Below are 17,499 nucleotides of genomic sequence, written 5' to 3' on the forward strand. Positions count from 1 at the left end.
TATCATGTAGACAAGGACTTATTGTATACCCTGGTATGTAGACAAGGACTTATTGTATACCCTGTCATGTAGACAAGATCAGACAGCTCAGGTTATTCAGGTACACCACAGTGTTTAGTTAGACTTATTGTATACCCTGTCATGTAGACAAGGACTTATTGTATACCCTATCATGTAGATTAGGACCAACAGCTCAGGTTATTCAGGTACACCACAGTGTTTAGTTAGACTTATTGTATACCCTGTCATGTAGACAAGAACAGACAGCTCAGGTTATTCAGGTACTCCACAGTGTTAAGTAAGACTTATTGTATACCCTGTCATGTAGACAAGGACTTATTGTATACCCTGTCATGTAGACAAGGACAGACAGCTCAGGTTATTCAGGTACTCCACAGTGTTTAGTTAGACTTACTGTATACCCTGTCATGTAGACAAGGACAGACAGCTCAGGTTATTCAGGTACTCCACAGTGTTTAGTTAGACTTATTGTATACCCTGTCATGTAGGCAAGGACAGACAGCTCAGGTTATTCAGGTACTCCACAGTGTTTAGTTAGACTTATTGTATACCCTGTCATGTAGACAAGGACAGACAGCTCAGGTTATTAGACTTATTGTATACCCTGTCTTGTAGACAAGGACAGACAGCTCAGGTTATTCAGGTACACCACAGTGTTTAGTTAGACTAATTGTATACCCTGTCATGTAGACAAGGACAGACAAAGATATCTGTAGACATTGTTTTGGACTAGTTCTTATAAAATGTAGAGATTGTTGTAGTCTAGTTCTTATAAAATGTAGAGATTGTTGTAGTCTAGTTCTTATAAAATGTAGATTGTTGTAGTCTAGTTCTTATAAAATGTAGAGATTGTTGTAGTCTAGTATGTATGAAATGTAGAGATTGTTGTAGTCTAGTTCTCATAAAATGTAGAGATTGTTGTAGTCTAGTTCTTATAAAATGTAGATTGTTGTAGTCTAGTTCTTACAAAATGTAGAGATTGTTGTAGTCTAGTATGTATGAAATGTAGAGATTGTTGTAGTCTAGTTCTCATAAAATGTAGAGATTGTTGTAGTCTAGTTCTTATATAATGTAGAGATTATTGTAGTCTAGTTCTTACAAAATGTAGAGATTGTTGTAGTCTAGTATGTATGAACTGCAGATTGAAATCATTCCTTTTCTTTGTAGACAAGTGAAGACAGAGTCCAGTTTGTGATATCTCGGTGCAGTCGTCCTCAGACACCTGATCTCATTAGATCTACTGCAGATAATACTGTTGTTCATCCTAATTATGAAAACCATTCACCATACAGTAGTCTGAGTGGACAGCAAGGGGAGAAACTTGTCACTGTGTCCAAGGTCAGCACAAATATCTAAATATAACACTTTATCCAAGGTTAGCATGAATATCTAAATATAGCACTCCATCCAAGGTATGCTCAAATATATACATGTAGATATAGCACTGCATCCAAAGTAAGAAAAAATCTTAATACAACACTATATCCAAGGCTAGTACAAATATCTTAATATATTTAGAGAATTCAAAAGAGTAGCAAATAAATACTCACTGTTTTAAGTGACCTATTAAATAAGTCTTGTGAAACCCTTGTAGATGCAGTATCCTGACTTATTTTTGATATGTTATAGGATGCTCAGGAATCTCTGGGAATCAGTGTAGCAGGGGGAGTTGACAGTCCCCGGGGAGATACCCCCATCTACATCACAAACATCAACATCACAGGATGTCTGGGCAAAACCAAACAGGTCAAGGTCAGTAAGAAAGGTCGGAAGTGTAAAGCAGTCATTTAGGATGGTATTTACCTATGTTCATTCCTTGTACTACTGTTTGGCAGTAATGAAAAATATTTACTTTCAGAAAGGAGACATTTTGTTGTCTATAAATGGAAAGAGTTTGCTTGGGTTGAGTCATAACCAAGCAGTTAATCTGGTGAAACTAAACACAGAGGCAAAGGTGGTCTGTCTGAAGGTCATTGAGGGGTCAGAAACCTCATATGGACAGGGAAACTTCACACCTACGTGGCTGTTTTGGCAGAAAGTTCCAAGGTAATTTCTTTTGTAGAATCAGCTCTAAAGTAGGGCACATTTGAAATTTGTATACATTGTACATTCTATTCCTTACAGCATCTGTCAAACCATTAAGACTGTGACATTACTGAGGAGTCCCAGTGGAAGCCTGGGATTCTCATTGGTTGGAGGGTCAGATAAGGACACAGGACCATCTGTACCTGTCCATGTTAAGTCTGTTGTCATGGAAACACCAGCAGCCAAAGATGGCAGATTAAAGTTAGTGGAAGTTGTGTGTTTGTATTTTGTAGAAAATAGTTTAAAAGAAATTTGTAATCAATTAAAAAATTTATGATGATCAATATAATGCTTCAGTTTGATTTTCAAAGCTTTATTTATAGCTATTTGATGTAAAATTCATTTCAGATGTGGTGATATTCTTTTGAGTGTTAACCAGCATTCCTTAGTGAACATAACACATTCCAGGGCTGTGGATCTCCTCAAACAAGCTGATGGTGCTGTTACATTGACTGTTGTGTCATGGCCAGGTACCATTGTCTGACACAGACGCATTTTGTAACACAAAATCTCATTAGTCAATTAGCATCCAATAACAACATTTATTGTGCTGTACATCAACGAAGGACAAAAAAATCTCATTGGTTGATAAAAAATGACAAAAAATCACTGATTTATGCAATTTGGTACAGAAAATCTTATTGGGTATTGCAGCGCCTTATAGGTGTAATGCTGCTATATAAGACTGACCTTTGGTTTAGAAATGGATGACATCTTGTGTATATTGAAGTAGTATTAACTTTCAAAGTTTTTGATTGGATGACATTCATTGGATGAGATATGATGCTTCACTACTAGTAATTACTTTAATTAATTAATCTCTGTGATTAGATTCATTTGTCAGGACTCTTCTATGACAGAGTGATTCAAGTTTAATGTTTTATGAAGATTTTCATATTAATGTTTGATGATATTTTATAATGATGAACATTTGTTTATACATGAATATATGTATCAGCACAACCTTCAAAAGGAAATGTTTAATTTGATGTCTGTTGTGTTTCCAGAAAGTTTATCTTTGTTCTGGATGAAATATAAAAGTTACTATGATCATTCCATTTTTGAAGTTACTGCATTAAAAACGCTGCATTACTCAAGTTTAGTGCAGGAATTCTGTTGTCTTGTATAGCCTCTCTGGGTCCAAAGCTCAATGTCTCTACTCAGACACTACTCTTCTGTGGTGGTCTGTCTATGGATTCTGTGTCATCTGTAAACTTGTCACATTTCTTACTTTTCCAGACCCCCACACAAAATTTCTACCAAAACTTGCCAGAAAGCATCCTTAAATGAAGGGGATTCAAGGTCATTCAAATTAAGAACTATGTTCTCTCATTCAAAGGGAGGTAATCTTCTTCTTAACGAAAGCATGATATTCTGAAATGAAAGCATCCTATAATAGCTATAGTGTATATTATTTTTAAATCACAGTGCCCAGGAATAGGCAGGGGCCATAACTAAGGAACATTTGTTTATTTAGTAAGAAATGAAAATATAATTCATTTTTTTTTCCTGAAAGAAGAGAATGGTGATGACTCAGACGAGTATTGTGACCCATGGTCTTTTTTCCCCCCCAATATATGATGTATCTTTTAAGTCTTTAATAAGATTTTGATAAATCATGTTTGTAATTTTAATTTCAAGTTTTAAATTAGCAAGATATCAACATTTTCAAAATGGTATTTTGTACAAGATGTTAATGACCAGAATCTGTCTGGTCGTCTTGAACCTTGGCACAATCTTGGCACAATATTTATGCAATGTTCACTGTTCATTATTCTAGTCATCTTACATCACCAGTCATTCTATTGTTTGATTTCTCTGTCTTCTTGAAAATGTCAGAAGATTTACAAAATAGTGGAGCTACCAGATCTCAAACATTCACTGCTACCTGATTTAATGTGTAATTAGATCAAAATTTAGTCTTCTTTGTGTACTGTCTGACTTGGCTATAAACACTGTACATGTAAATCTTATTAATTTGAAAAATCAATATATAACACAAGAACTGTAAAAGAGAAATTCCAAACATTTCACATTGGTTACTTATTCAACAAAGATATGTGATATTGTTTGCCTCGGGTAGAAGACATCAAGAGTATATAATTGTTTTACTGCCTGTATCACATTCCTCTTTATAAAGACATTCATCATTCATAATGAATACAACGTAAATAAAGGATATTTTTATACACACATTTTCTTTTATTACTAAAAATATTTATAAATATGATTTCATGGATTTATTTGAATTTCTTTGTGAGAAAGATTTTTTTATTTGTTTAGGTTTTTTTTACAACAGTTTTTTTTATGATTTATAATGAAGGTTTTAGCTTTCACAATTGTACAACATTCCTGTGTTTTATCTGTCACTACCACAAACTGTAGTTCGAAGCAGGCACAGATTTTTCTTTTGATCTCTAAATGACTAGTTTAAGTAAATGTTAAGTCCACTCTACTTGTAAAGGTCATTTATTGTTTTATGAGATGTTAATGAAATGATTGCATATTGCCATTAAAACTTGTAACTTTTTGCTCTTCAATTTTTCATTTTGTTTTTTTAATTGAGTTAGTAATTTTGGTGATGCCTATACAGTATTTTCTTTTTGACTAGATGTCTTTCAACCAATTGTATAACAAAAAAGAAAATGTATAGAGCCCAACAAAAAACAAAATGTATAGAACCAAACAAAAAGCAAAATGATATTCTGCATTCCTTTACAAAAAAAATTTAAGTTTACTAAGTGCATAATTTTTTAACATGATTTACTTTTCAACTATTCTGAAAGGAGCAGATACAGGAAGTGGGGCTAAAATTAAGAAACTTGTATGAACTTAAAGAAGGGGGGATAAGGGTGGTCTGAATTTTCAGTATTATTAAATATCTGTGTCTAAAGTAACTTAAACAATGACTTTGAAACCCCCACCCCCCAGGAAAATGGTGGACCCTTCTAAGATGAAAGAAAGAATTGTATATTATGTGAAGGAAAGCTTGTCCTTTCAATTAGACTGACACCATCAAATAGGTTTTTCGTGTTTGGAATTTTTGAATTAAAAGTTCAAGTGGGTAGAGTGGGGTTACATTTCATGATCAAAGTTTCACAAAGGAATACAGTAAAAATCGGTTATAGCTAAGCTCGGGGGACCTGTGAATATCCATAATTTGTCATATCCATATAACAAATTCCTCAAAAAATAAATGTAGCAAATTTGCAAAAATAAGTGTCTTTCTAGACTACCGAATATTTTCAAGGAAGTATTAAATAACAAACTTACACAGGGGTACAAAAGTTTTAACCGGATAAATTAAAAAAAAAAAAAAGAAATGGAAAAAAAAAAATACGAAAAGTAATGTCACTTCATTTCAAGTTTTGAGATCCTAAATATTCGCTATAAAAGATGAAGATTCGTTATTTTTAACTTCTATGGGACACAAAATCAGTTTGCTATATCTGCGATACAAAACACTTCGCTGTATATGTAAATTTGCTCTATCCATATTCGTACTAAACGAGTTTTACTGTACTGTAGATTCATAATACGTGCGAGGAATTTTTTATTGCGTAATTTTGCAAGCACCACTTAAGAAATAAAGGTATTTATTATCATTTTTATGGTGCTTAAATACATGTACAAAATCCTGATTAAAAGTCCAGTCGCGAATCCAGGTTTTGGCTTATAATTGTGCCCTAAAAGATTGATATTTTCAAAAAGTATTAAAATGGGCTTAAATATGAGTTGAGTATATGAATGTGATGAATCATGAAAGAATATGGCATGAAGGAGGACCATTCTGGAAATATGACGTCATTAATTTAATACATTTCTGTTTTAAACAGAGAAAGCCTCAAAATGCCTCATTTCAAGGGATATTTTCCTTTAGAAAATAGTGTCCACAGCGTCGCTCACTTCCATTTTCAGATATGTTTTGTAGAATTCTTTGAAAAAAATCACATTTCTCAAAATTTTTGTGGGCGATGCATGTCGTCTATATTATCCGAAAGAAAATTCCACTGACAATTAACGTCTTCTGCAACTTTTTAAGAAAATATATACATGTAATTTCTTTCATCACTTTCATATTTTAGAAAAGTACAGGGCCAGATTTGTGTTGAAACCGTACCTTGTTCTTTATTTAAAAAAATAAAAATAAAAACCTTCTGCTAAAAAACAGTCATATTTATACGGACGCACTCTCTAGATCTGATAGTGAAGATTCAATTTTATTCAAATCATGGCCCCTGGGTGTAGGGTGGGGCCACAAAAGGCGATCAAAATTTTATATGTTTTACATGTTTATAGGGAAAAATCTGATGATGAAGAACGAAAGGGCCAAAGTGACTTAGGTGAGCGTTTTGGCCCATGGGCCTCTTATTTCCGTTTACAATCATTAAAGCAATATGAGCTGCATTTTTGAAAATTTTAATTTTCAGTTAAAGTGAGCTTTTATGATAAATCTGTATGTAACTGAAACCTTTATGACTAATTATATGAAAATAAGGTATTTGTTTGTTTCAAAAGAAAGATTTCAATACAATTGAATTTATAGTATTGTACAGGACGACACTAATATAATTGTGCTTCAATAAAAGCTTATGAATAGTTCTCCCATCGCAAATTTGAACAACAGAAATTTATAAACATTCTTTTTTTCTGTCATTGCAATAGTTAATTACAATTTTGCAACAAAAATATCCGACATCAAATTTGCAGCTCATATTGCTTTAAATTCTCTGGAATTAAGTATTTAGGATGAAAAAAAATTGGTAAATGATAGAAATATACAAATATCACGTTTCGTCAAAAAAAGCAAATAAAAATTGAAGTAATTAGAATATTACAATTGACTTGAATTTCTTAGAAATAAAAACTTTGACACTACTAGTATTTACTTAGATAAACTTTACACATGTAGTTGAAACTATATCCTATATGTTTTCGTTAGAGTTATATTAGAGTTATTTTACATTAATGATCTCCCATTACTCGTCCAAAATTCAAACATTGACTTATTTGCTGATGATGCTGAAACATTTCAGACAGTGATGCTTCTCCAATGCAAAATATGTTATTCTCTGACTTAATTAAGCAATATAGAAACATGGCGCTATCACAATCAGATGATTTGGAACAGTTGTAAAACTAAATGCATGTATAAGCACACATAAAAGACGGTCAAAATTGACCAGCCAAAATCTAAAATTTGTCTTGACTTGTCATTGTCTTGAGAGTTTCACACATGAAAGATCTTGCAATCCATATTGATAATTCTCTTAAAATTAACATGATTAATATACACATAATGCTGCTTGTGAATTAATATCTATAAACACATCTGTATTACTCAAGATTAAGAAATATATCTTCCGTATCCCAAATACAAGTTATTTTATTATGTTTCCATAATGTCATTGATTACTGCATGTTTAAAAATTGAGAGTAATGCATCAACCTCTAGCCTCGATATTCACAAGTAACAGAAACGGACAGCTCCATGTTCTAAATGTTGCCTGTGACACGCCATCTAAACCTTGAAAAATGAAAAATTTTGATTGGCTTACAATACATGAACAATTGGTTGTAAATAAGTATGTTTTACTGTATAAACCGCTTTACGATGCAAGTCCGAATTACTTGTATGAACTGTTCAGTTATCAATCATCAGAATCCTACCCTCTCAGATCTGAATCTTTCTGTTTGTGTGTTCCAAACACATAACTATTTCAAATTCTTTTCAATATTCTGGTGCAGTATTGTGGAACAATGTTTACTACCTTTAATTTATTGATGATGCGGCCACTGATGCCCCCTCAGGTTTATAATTCATTAAACTAGACTGGATATTGTGTCATTGTATCATCTCATTGGTTTATCGAAAATTCGTGAAAGGTGGTGTTCGCTGCAAGAAATTGGTGAGGAAATAAGTTAACAATTCACATCAATGTAGTATTCAACTTTACGTATGTTTATAATTCAAACAAGAATTTATTATGCTATATGAATTTGTCTTAACGATACGCAATGTAATACGAGTGATATTTGCCATGTTTAAAAAAAAAGAAGAAAGGAAACAAATATAGTGATAAAGAATTTAAAAAGAAAGAATAAATGTTTGGAGAACTTATTAATGAAATATATACAAGCTCAAAAGTCCATTAAACAATACAAAATAGGAGCAGAGCAAACACGGACCTCCAAAACATGAGAGGTGGGATCAGGTGCAATGGAGGAGTGAGCATCCTCTGCCGCGGTCACACCCGCCGTGTGCTCCTTGTCATGATCGGGAAATAACGGTAAAATCCGTCGACAATTCAGTTTGTAAATAATGGCCTAACAATTAGTATGAAAAACGCCAGCCAGCATTTGACTCAATGATAAATTGTATTTGCTGACAAGGTCATTGTATCGACCATAGAATTTACGTAATGATGAATTTAAACGAGACTGCTGATATTCTTGTTTCATCAACTTGTTTGTCAATAATTTACCTCGTTTTATAAATTGTACATACGTAGAACATGCTCTTGCATATCGAATCAACTGAGAGATATAAACCCCGTATGCAGGTGATGAATGTATATCGCTGCATAAGTAAGGGAAGTTGACGATTGAAAAGTTAAAGTCATCATGTTTATCATAAAGCTTGGTTGTTGGATTACCATTAACGTCTTTTTCAAGTAAAATATCCAAATATGAAACAGATGTGTCAGACTCTGTGGTATCTTTTATCTCAAGTTCACCAGGATATATCGTATCGACATAAGAATGGAAATAGCCATTGTAATTGACAATACGTCGTCGATATGTCTAAATGTCGAGTTGAAGGCCACAGCAACTGTTTTCTTCTTTTCACGTAGAAGATTTTGGACAAATTCTGCTTCATATGAATACAAAACAGATCAGCTAATAATGGGGCGCAACTGGTACCCATGGGAATTCCAATAGATTTTTGGAAGACCTGGTCTCCAAAAACCACATAGATATTGTCAATCAGAAACTCAAGCATCTTTTTAATGTCAACTTCAGAGTACTTGTGTGTACAATCAGAATGTTTTTTAACAAAATAATTTTGCAAATGTCCAATGACAAGGTAAGTAAATTTACGAGTTCCATTTTTATTGAAAAGCAGCTGTCAATGATATCAAAAAGCCTGGACTTTAATTTTATGGGGAATGGTTGTGTATAAAGTTGAAAAGTCGTGAGCTTTTAAGCTGTTGATTTTGGTAAAATCTTGTGATTTCAAATTTTCCAAAAGTTCCTTGGAATTTTTAAGTATCCACATCTGATTTACACCACTTCTCGAATATATTGTTGCACAGTACTCTTGAAGTTTCTCCTTCACTACTGTTAATATCTTAGTGAGGAGTAAAGAAAGAGGCTTGGTTGATCATTTACTGGAACCCGCTATGTATCTATGTTTGCAAGGATTTTTATGAAGTTTCGGAATCCAATACAGATATGGTAATTCAAATTCATTTTGGTTGTTTGGAATATTAAAAATATTCAAAACTGACATATGATTTTGAAGAATTTCTTCCTTAGAATGGGAACTATGAATATAAGTTGGATTATAACGTAGAATTAAATCCAGGTTCCTCTAAAATACATTTAATATAATGAGCCTTACGAACAAAGACAATGTTGTTACCTGCTTTGTCAGCAGGGTCCAGTACGTACTGATCATGTAATCTATCTAATTCTTTTTACACTTCTGGATTATTGAATACAGAAGGAGAGATGGTTCTCATATTGCCCCTCAATCTTTTAATGCGCGATTTTAACATACGTCTGATACATTTAATCCATCCTGACAAAGTGTCAAGGTCTTCTTTTTCATGTCTGGACCATCGCCTGGCGTAATCCTCTACAGAATCCATAATATTTATGAAATTCCGACGCCAGTTGAAGGATCGGGGTTCCCTAAATTTAGGACCTTTTAAAATTAATGATCTAAGGTCCTCATTATTAACTATATTTACGGCACCAGTAATAACGTGTCCAGCGGGACTATAGTTATAGGGTGAAGAAGAACATGAACACGATGGAGGATTATGTTTCAGATATTCGATATCCAGGCCCTGTAAAGTTTTCTTGTAATAAAAAGGTTTGGAAGCAATAGTCGATGTATATTTGTAGGAAATACAAGGTTCAGTCTTTAACTTGAAATATGGTGGAATACAAGACTGGACCCTTTTGTGATTAAGAATATTATTTATATTAACCGCGTCAATTCCTTTGTTGGCATATTGAAGTTTAAGGAAAAAACGGATTGTTTTAGCTGCATTTTCTTCAGTAAAACGTGGGGGTTTAAAAAGTTAAGTGTCATGATTCTAAAACAGGAGGAATGCTACCATAACTTATTCAAGATGCTTAGGTGTTTATTTAGGTCATGATAAAGAGGAATGCTACAATAAAAAATACTGGATGAGAATCTAACATGAAATAGAAAAAAAATTGAGTCTTGGAAACGAAGAAAAAACAAGCATTCTGAGAGTATTGCATTAGCAATACTAGTCCCCTACCGGCAAGTGTAATCTGGTTCCCGTTAAAAATTGAAAATGCCATAATTCCGTCAAAAATCAATGAAGTGGAACGAAATGCAAACTTGATCTATAACTTATCAAGGTAAAGTCACATACCAAAAATCAGCTCAATATCTGCAAGCGTTTAGAAAAAAATTGAGGAAAACCCTGAAAAATTGAAAAGGTCATAATTCCGTCAAAAATCATTGAAGCGGAACGAAATGCAAACTTGGTCTGTAACTCATCAAGATACATACACGTACCAAAAATAAGCTTAATATCTGCAAGCGTTTAGAAAAAAGTACGGAAAACCAAGTGGGACAGACTGACAGACAGACAGAGGGACAGACAGACAGACAGACAGACAGACAGACGGACGGACGGACAGACTCAGAGAAAACCTATAGTCCCTTCCGGTTTCACTGGTAGGGGACTAATAACTATGTTTGATAAACCTTGCATTATCCGAACGCTTGCTATTTCTAAGTTAATATATGCATCGTCAATTTTATGTCTTCCCGATAATAATTATGTTAAAAAATACAAAGATTAATTTTTAATTTTATTTGCGGAAACAGCAAGAATTAAACGGAACACATTGATCCGTGACATATCACGAGGTGAACTATCTATAGTCGATGTACATGTAGAATGTAAATTAAAATCAAAATAGCGTGGATCCCATGATTGATTAATTCAAAAGGTATCTTGCTCGACATTTTAAAAATTTTGTACAAAAAACCCTTAAAATTGGTATCTCCTTTCTTTTAAAATGTTCAACAATGGACATGGAAAGTTTAAAAAGCATACATTTGCCACCATTTTGCAAAGAAAGACTTAAGTTGTTTTAACGAATGTAAAACTGTTAAGTTAAGTTTTCAGGAAAGATCGTCTGATGATATTTTGCAACAGCCAATTTGGAATAATTTTAATTTAATCTACAAAGGAAAACCTATCTTCTTATGTAATTGGATTAAATCTGGAATCTTGTACATATGTGATTTGTTTGATGCTACTTTAGACAACTTGACAATTTTCCCAATATAACTGACAAATCTAATTGGCTATGTGAGTACAAGATTCTTCTCTCGACCACTAAGTATATTTGGCTCTGGTCTTTGGCACCTTCTTTCAGCTCTTCCAAGTCTTTTTTATTTAAATATTTTGTATTTCCATCGTCTCGGCTTGAGCATTACTGAAGAGACACAATTTGTCGAAATGCGCATCTGGTGCATCAAAATTGGTACCGTATATGATTTATATTCATAGAATATACGAACTTTCAAATTTAAGATATGAAAATAAAAATCGTCATGAATTTCAATTTCCCTTTAGGAAATTATAACAATTATTTTTTTCTGCACAAACCTTATTGGAAAAAAGTTTTGTAGACCCTATTTTCAAGCAATATTATCTATAAAAAAGAGTTGGAATATATAAGGATTCAAATTGGAGAAATACATGTACTTATGAGTGTAAGATTAAAGATATGAACGATAAACAAGTACAATTCTGCTACAAGTTATTGAATAATATACTTTGTAACAATGCTTTTGTTATTAGGTACGTATCTTGTATGTGTGTACATTGTAAGAAAATAGAACATGTGAAACATCTGATTTTTGAATGTGGTAATGTGTCTTATGGAATAATAAAGAAGCAGCTTTTTTTTTTCATTCGAAATACAAAGGAAACACGTTGCTTCTTTTTGTTCCATAAAAAATAAAATGATCAAACTTAATCTTTAAATTTACTGATTACTTAGGTAGCATATAGAATATATAAACATAAAATGTCATGTACGAGTAGATTAAACTCTTTAAGTGAAACTGAATACAACATATACGATCATGTAAAGAAATCAATTTTACTCTACTCTTTAGTATTACGGTATCTAAATGTAAATACTGAGAGCATGATTTTTGAAAATCGTTCTAAAAATTGTATGAAATTTTTTATTATAGTATACAATACTACTGAGAAGAGACCTGTCTACCAGTTGGGTGTCATAAGGGGGGAGGGGGGGGGGCAAATAGACTGATACGTAATTGTGGCTCCCTCTATCGACATCAGCATAAAAACTGTGATTAACAATGGCTGTTCATATATTTTTGGAAATGATGTATTCAGCATTTTTATTTATTTTAGTGTTTAAATGTTTGAATTAATAATTTTATAAATATGTTTTTTTTCTTCAAAAATTTGAACATTCTGCAAGATGTCATAGGAACAAAATTGGTGATTAAATTCGTGTTTTAAACTTGCATGAATAATAGATGCGTTTTTGTAGCATAGTGTAGGCTATTGGTGCATGAACTATCTCATTTTATAGACGTGAAATAATTATGCTGTAAACATAAAAAAAAATATTTATAGTTTTTGGAATATAAAGGACTCTACAGCGAAAAGTTACGTTCTCTTAAAATTACGGTTTAAATGAAGAAATAGAACTTAGATAACAAAGTTATAATTCAACAATGTGCCAGCCTGACCTGGGAACACATCCTAGGTACATTAGCACTTGTCCAAAGGTTTGTGTTACCCCTGGGTGTTCTATTTAAATCCTAAAGATGCTGTGAATGTAACTAAAAGCCAAGGATATAATGGTCAAGTAAATACTTTATGTTTTTTAATTAACTCTTTACTATTGGAATGTTTACATGCATATTTGCACGGCTGTTTTTTTCTCAATACTTATTTTAATTACTGATTAGTATCAAAGGAGAATTCATTGATTCTTCTCTAATAACTATCCATTTTGATATTGATTTTTACTTGTACAAGGAGGATAAAATTTATATTCCGGTCAAAAATCGAAAACGTTAATAAAGAAACTGTAATTAGAAGGGAAAAAAACTGTAACCAGCTTTGAGAAAACTTTGCTTTTCATCAAAACAAAATGAATTAAAAATAAAAATGATGTGAAAGACAATGAACATTATTGGCATTCGGTTATTAATTTTGTAAGGCCTGATCTGTTAATTAGTAAAAGAAGAAGAAAATTTCTCGGACATAGTAACACTTTTTTTGGGTAAAATAAGTTGTTTTTTTTATCGATATTTATCGACTTCAATTTCAGAAGATAGCTACAACATAAATTGAAATGATAGTAATAAACTGGAGCTTTATATCTTTGATTCTGGCTTTACATCTGAAAGGTAAGTACAAAAATGTCTTTTAAAGATATTTTTCAATTTATTGCTTTAATTTTAGTAACTCGAGGGAATTAATATACATGTGTATTTCATTTTAATTGTGTATATGAATATTTCGCACTGTTTTCTGATGAAACATTGATTGATTGCTTGAGCACACGGCGGGTGTGACCGATCGACAGTGAATGCTCACTCCTCCATGGCACCTGATTCCACCTCTGATGTCTTAGAGGTCCGTGTTTGCTCTGCTCCTATTTTGTAATGTTTAATGGTTTTTTTGAGCTTCTATACTGTTCGTTATCTACACATATTTCATGTATGTTGTTTAACGTCCCATTCGAGAAATTTTTCAATCAAATAGAAACGTCACCGTACGCCTGTGATGGACTTCAAATTTAGACATATACTCGGCACTAGGGGCCATTGAACAGTGAGGGTTCTTTATCGTGCCAATGCCTACCGTGACACGGGACTTCGGTGTTTAAGGACTCATCCGAAAGACCCGTGACCTTCAATTTTCATGCCGGGCGCTTGGCGAAAGAACAGTCACTACCTATGTTTATGTCTTAAGTTTGACGCGGCGCGGCGAACGAGAATCGAACCCGTGCCTCCCAATAACGAAACGAACGCCCTACCACTAGGCTACCATGACCAGTTTGAAGCATTGAATTTATGTGTATACCTGTCATAGACTTTTAAATGCATTGACGTTTAGTATGCTTGATAGACTTTTAGAAGCATTGAATTTGACTGTGATACTTTTGATAGACTTTTTGAAGCATTGAATTTGTGTATAATTATCATACTAAACTTTTAGAAACTTTGCATTTTGTGTATGGTTTTCATAGGCATTGAGGTAAATTAAATTTATATATACTATTCAAAGCCGTTTAGAAGCAATGGATTTCTAATTGTATGCTTTTGTATCAAACTAATGAAAGACGCATTGCATTTATGTACCCTAACAAAAAAAATAATATAGTTAACAATAGTTAACTATAGTTTACTATAGTTAACTATAGTAAATCAAAGTGTCAAAGTGATCACTATAGTAAATCAAAGTTTTCACAATAGTTAATCAGAGTTTTCATAGTGATCACTATAGTAAATCAAAGTTTTCACAATAGTTAATCAAAGTTTTCATAGTTATCACTTTAGTAAATCGAAGTGTCAAAGTTATCACTATAGTAAATCAAAGTGTCAAAGTTATCACTTTAGTAAATCAAAGTTTTCATAGTGTCAAAGTTATCACTATAGTTAACTATAGTATTTTTTTGTTAGGGTATGCCTGTTATATACTTGTCGGAAAAGTTTGGGTATCATTATAATCGTTATCAAGATATAAAACAGAGTGTTTCAAAAACATGTCCCGACTTTCAATATATTATTTTTTTTTTGCATAATAATAAAAATATTTGCAAAACAGCAACTGTTTTTTTTAATGTTTTCAGGCAATATGTTTTATAATATAAACACAATATACTACGACTTGATATCTGTGTTTTTTAAAGTTTTAATGACAACATCAGAAGTCAGGCTTTTTTATGAATGAATGATAAAAGAAATCTCTATATTGATATTGTAAACTTTACTATGCAAAAGGAAAAATTATTAATACTGTTGATCAAGATTTTGAAAAAAGAAGTATAACATATGCTCCTGGAAACTTTCCTTTGTTTGTTTTCTGTAGATGCAAATACCATGAATATCTGGTCCATTATCCCTCGTTTGACAGACCAAGATGTTGTTGAATTTGCCATGGATACAATACATGTTTCTAGTCTCATAAACTGTGCCGTCAAATGTCAACAGAAATCAAGTTGTAGAACATTCCAGTATAATGGACTTACTGAAATGTGTAACTTCTACCAGCAAGAGAATTGCAGGGCCACTGGATCCGGTATAGGGAACAAATTCTTTCAATTAATGCCACAGCGTACGTAAAAAACTGTGTTCTTATCCCATAAAAAAATCCATGTAAAACACAATCGCACGGTCTAGTTCACTAAAGCAGATTTTATTCAGTTGAAAATGAGTAAACTATAGTCTTTTCTTTCAAGTGTAACAAAATTATATTAGACAATTTGGTCTTTACAATATTATATGATATATATGAAACAGATATAGTCCATACATTATATCAATATTAGTGTAAATTGCTGTAACGCGAAACTAACAAGCAAAAAAGAAATCGTTTAAGAATAAAGTTATTGCTGGTTTGTTAATCTATAAGTCCCATACAATGTGAATATACATGGTTTTATTGTATTTGTTTGTTTGTTTATTGTTGTTTAACGTCCCTCGCGAGAATTTTTCACTCATATGGAGACGCCACCACTTGTCGGTGGAGAGCTGCAAATTTTGACCTATACTCGACACTCAGAGCCATTGAGCAGTGAGGGATCTTTTTCGTGCCAGCACCTACTGCGACACGGGACCTCGGTTTATACGGTCTCATCCGAAGGACCGGTCTCCACGTCCCACAGTGGGTTTCGAACCCGCGACGTAAGGATCAACTCCTTACTCCGCGACTCTAGAGCAAACGCTCTAACCACTGCGCCACGCGGGCGACTTTTATGAAGTTAATCACGCTTATAATGCTGTTAATCAAACTCTTAAGATTGGTTAAGAGTATTGGACTCTTTCATGTTTTCGTGTTTTTGTATATATATACTCTTCCCTTATCGACTTCTATTTCTAGTTATTTTATGTTTTGTTCGCAGAAGTGATAGCTGCTTAGACTTATAGATGCAGTTTATAAGCGGTTGCTTTAAAATTAAATTTGAATAGTAGAAATGATTACTTAACCTAAAAACTTATTTGAATTAAGATTGTGTTTCTGGACTGGATGAATGGTTCCCAGAAATTCAGAAGTGCATCTGGCTTCCCCCGACAACTCTGAACTATTACGACGCTAATACTACTTGTCAATCAGTGTCTAAAACTCTTATCAGCATGGAGACTCCAGCAAAATTCCAGTTTGTGAAAGATTTGATGAATATGATGGGATATTGTAAGTTATTTTGAAAATCTACAAGCGTTCTAATTTATAGAATCATAAACACTTTCCATTGTTGAAAATATAGCATCGCAAAAGACTTCTTTAGATTATTGGGATTATTGGTTTTCTCATCTATTCAAAATTTAGTCTGGATTCACTTATATGCACGAAGAGAAAGAGAGAACTCATACAGCTGGAAATCAGGTTCTCCTATTACACAAAACTGGTGCCCCGGCCAACCGGATGGCGATTCTCCTTGTGTAGGACTTGACATGAAGCTAGACGCCTGGTGTCCTGTTGGAGGATTGGACGATATAATTTGTTCAGATACAAGACATTTCTTCTGTGAATAGCAGTAAAGACAGTATGACTTTAGTTAATTGTAAACATTTATATATATTTTATTTCTGACAAAATTTCATTGTCTTTGAAATAGGATATCCTTGTCTTAAATTTAGGGTCATTCTACTGTCTATTCACTATTTATTTGTAATGATTTTATTTGATATAAAAGTAAAACTCCTATACACTTATATAGCTCACCTGAATCAAAGGCTCAATTGAGCCTTTTGATCGAAGTTTTTTCCATCGACCGTTAATTTTTAACATTTTGGAATATATATATATATATATATATATATATATATATATATATATATATATATATATATATATATATATATATATATATATATATATTCTTTACTTACTTATCACC

At 32.7% G+C, this 17,499-nt stretch overlaps 2 protein-coding genes across 4 annotated transcripts in view; both read left to right on the plus strand.

Moving 5' to 3' along the window:
* The window catches only part of LOC133191029 (ligand of Numb protein X 2-like), a 36,088-nt gene extending 31,442 nt beyond the window's left edge, over positions 1-4,646 (plus strand). For all 3 annotated transcript variants that reach the window (XM_061326687.1, XM_061326689.1, XM_061326688.1), the window contains 5 exons: positions 1,189-1,359; positions 1,651-1,773; positions 1,880-2,067; positions 2,146-2,307; positions 2,455-4,646. In XM_061326687.1, coding sequence (XP_061182671.1) covers positions 1,189-1,359; positions 1,651-1,773; positions 1,880-2,067; positions 2,146-2,307; positions 2,455-2,590 — 780 coding nt within the window. In that variant the 3' untranslated portion in view covers positions 2,591-4,646. The remainder of the gene's footprint in view (positions 1-1,188; positions 1,360-1,650; positions 1,774-1,879; positions 2,068-2,145; positions 2,308-2,454) is intronic.
* Positions 4,647-15,481: 10,835 nt separating this feature from the next.
* Positions 15,482-17,134, plus strand: LOC133191570 (collectin-12-like). The gene is made up of 3 exons (XM_061327317.1): positions 15,482-15,716; positions 16,611-16,793; positions 16,929-17,134. The coding sequence occupies exons 1-3, from the start codon at positions 15,482-15,484 to the stop codon at positions 17,132-17,134; spliced, it is 624 nt and encodes a 207-aa protein (XP_061183301.1).
* The last annotated feature ends 365 nt before the right edge of the window (positions 17,135-17,499 follow it).

Source organism: Saccostrea echinata, unplaced genomic scaffold (genome assembly GCF_033153115.1).
Source record: "Saccostrea echinata isolate AGI-Se365-2 ecotype Australia unplaced genomic scaffold, CSIRO_AGI_Sech_v1 ptg000023l, whole genome shotgun sequence".
NCBI lineage: Eukaryota > Metazoa > Mollusca > Bivalvia > Ostreida > Ostreidae > Saccostrea > Saccostrea echinata.

Coding starts and splice junctions, on each gene's coding strand:
- LOC133191570 (XM_061327317.1), top strand. CDS start 15,482: ATGAATATCTGGTCCATTATCCCTCGTTTGACAGACCAAGATGTTGTT. Junction 15,717..16,610: donor CTTTCAATTAATGCCACAGC/GTACGTAAAAAA, acceptor ATTTGAATTAAG/ATTGTGTTTCTGGACTGGAT. Junction 16,794..16,928: donor GATGAATATGATGGGATATT/GTAAGTTATTTT, acceptor TTCAAAATTTAG/TCTGGATTCACTTATATGCA.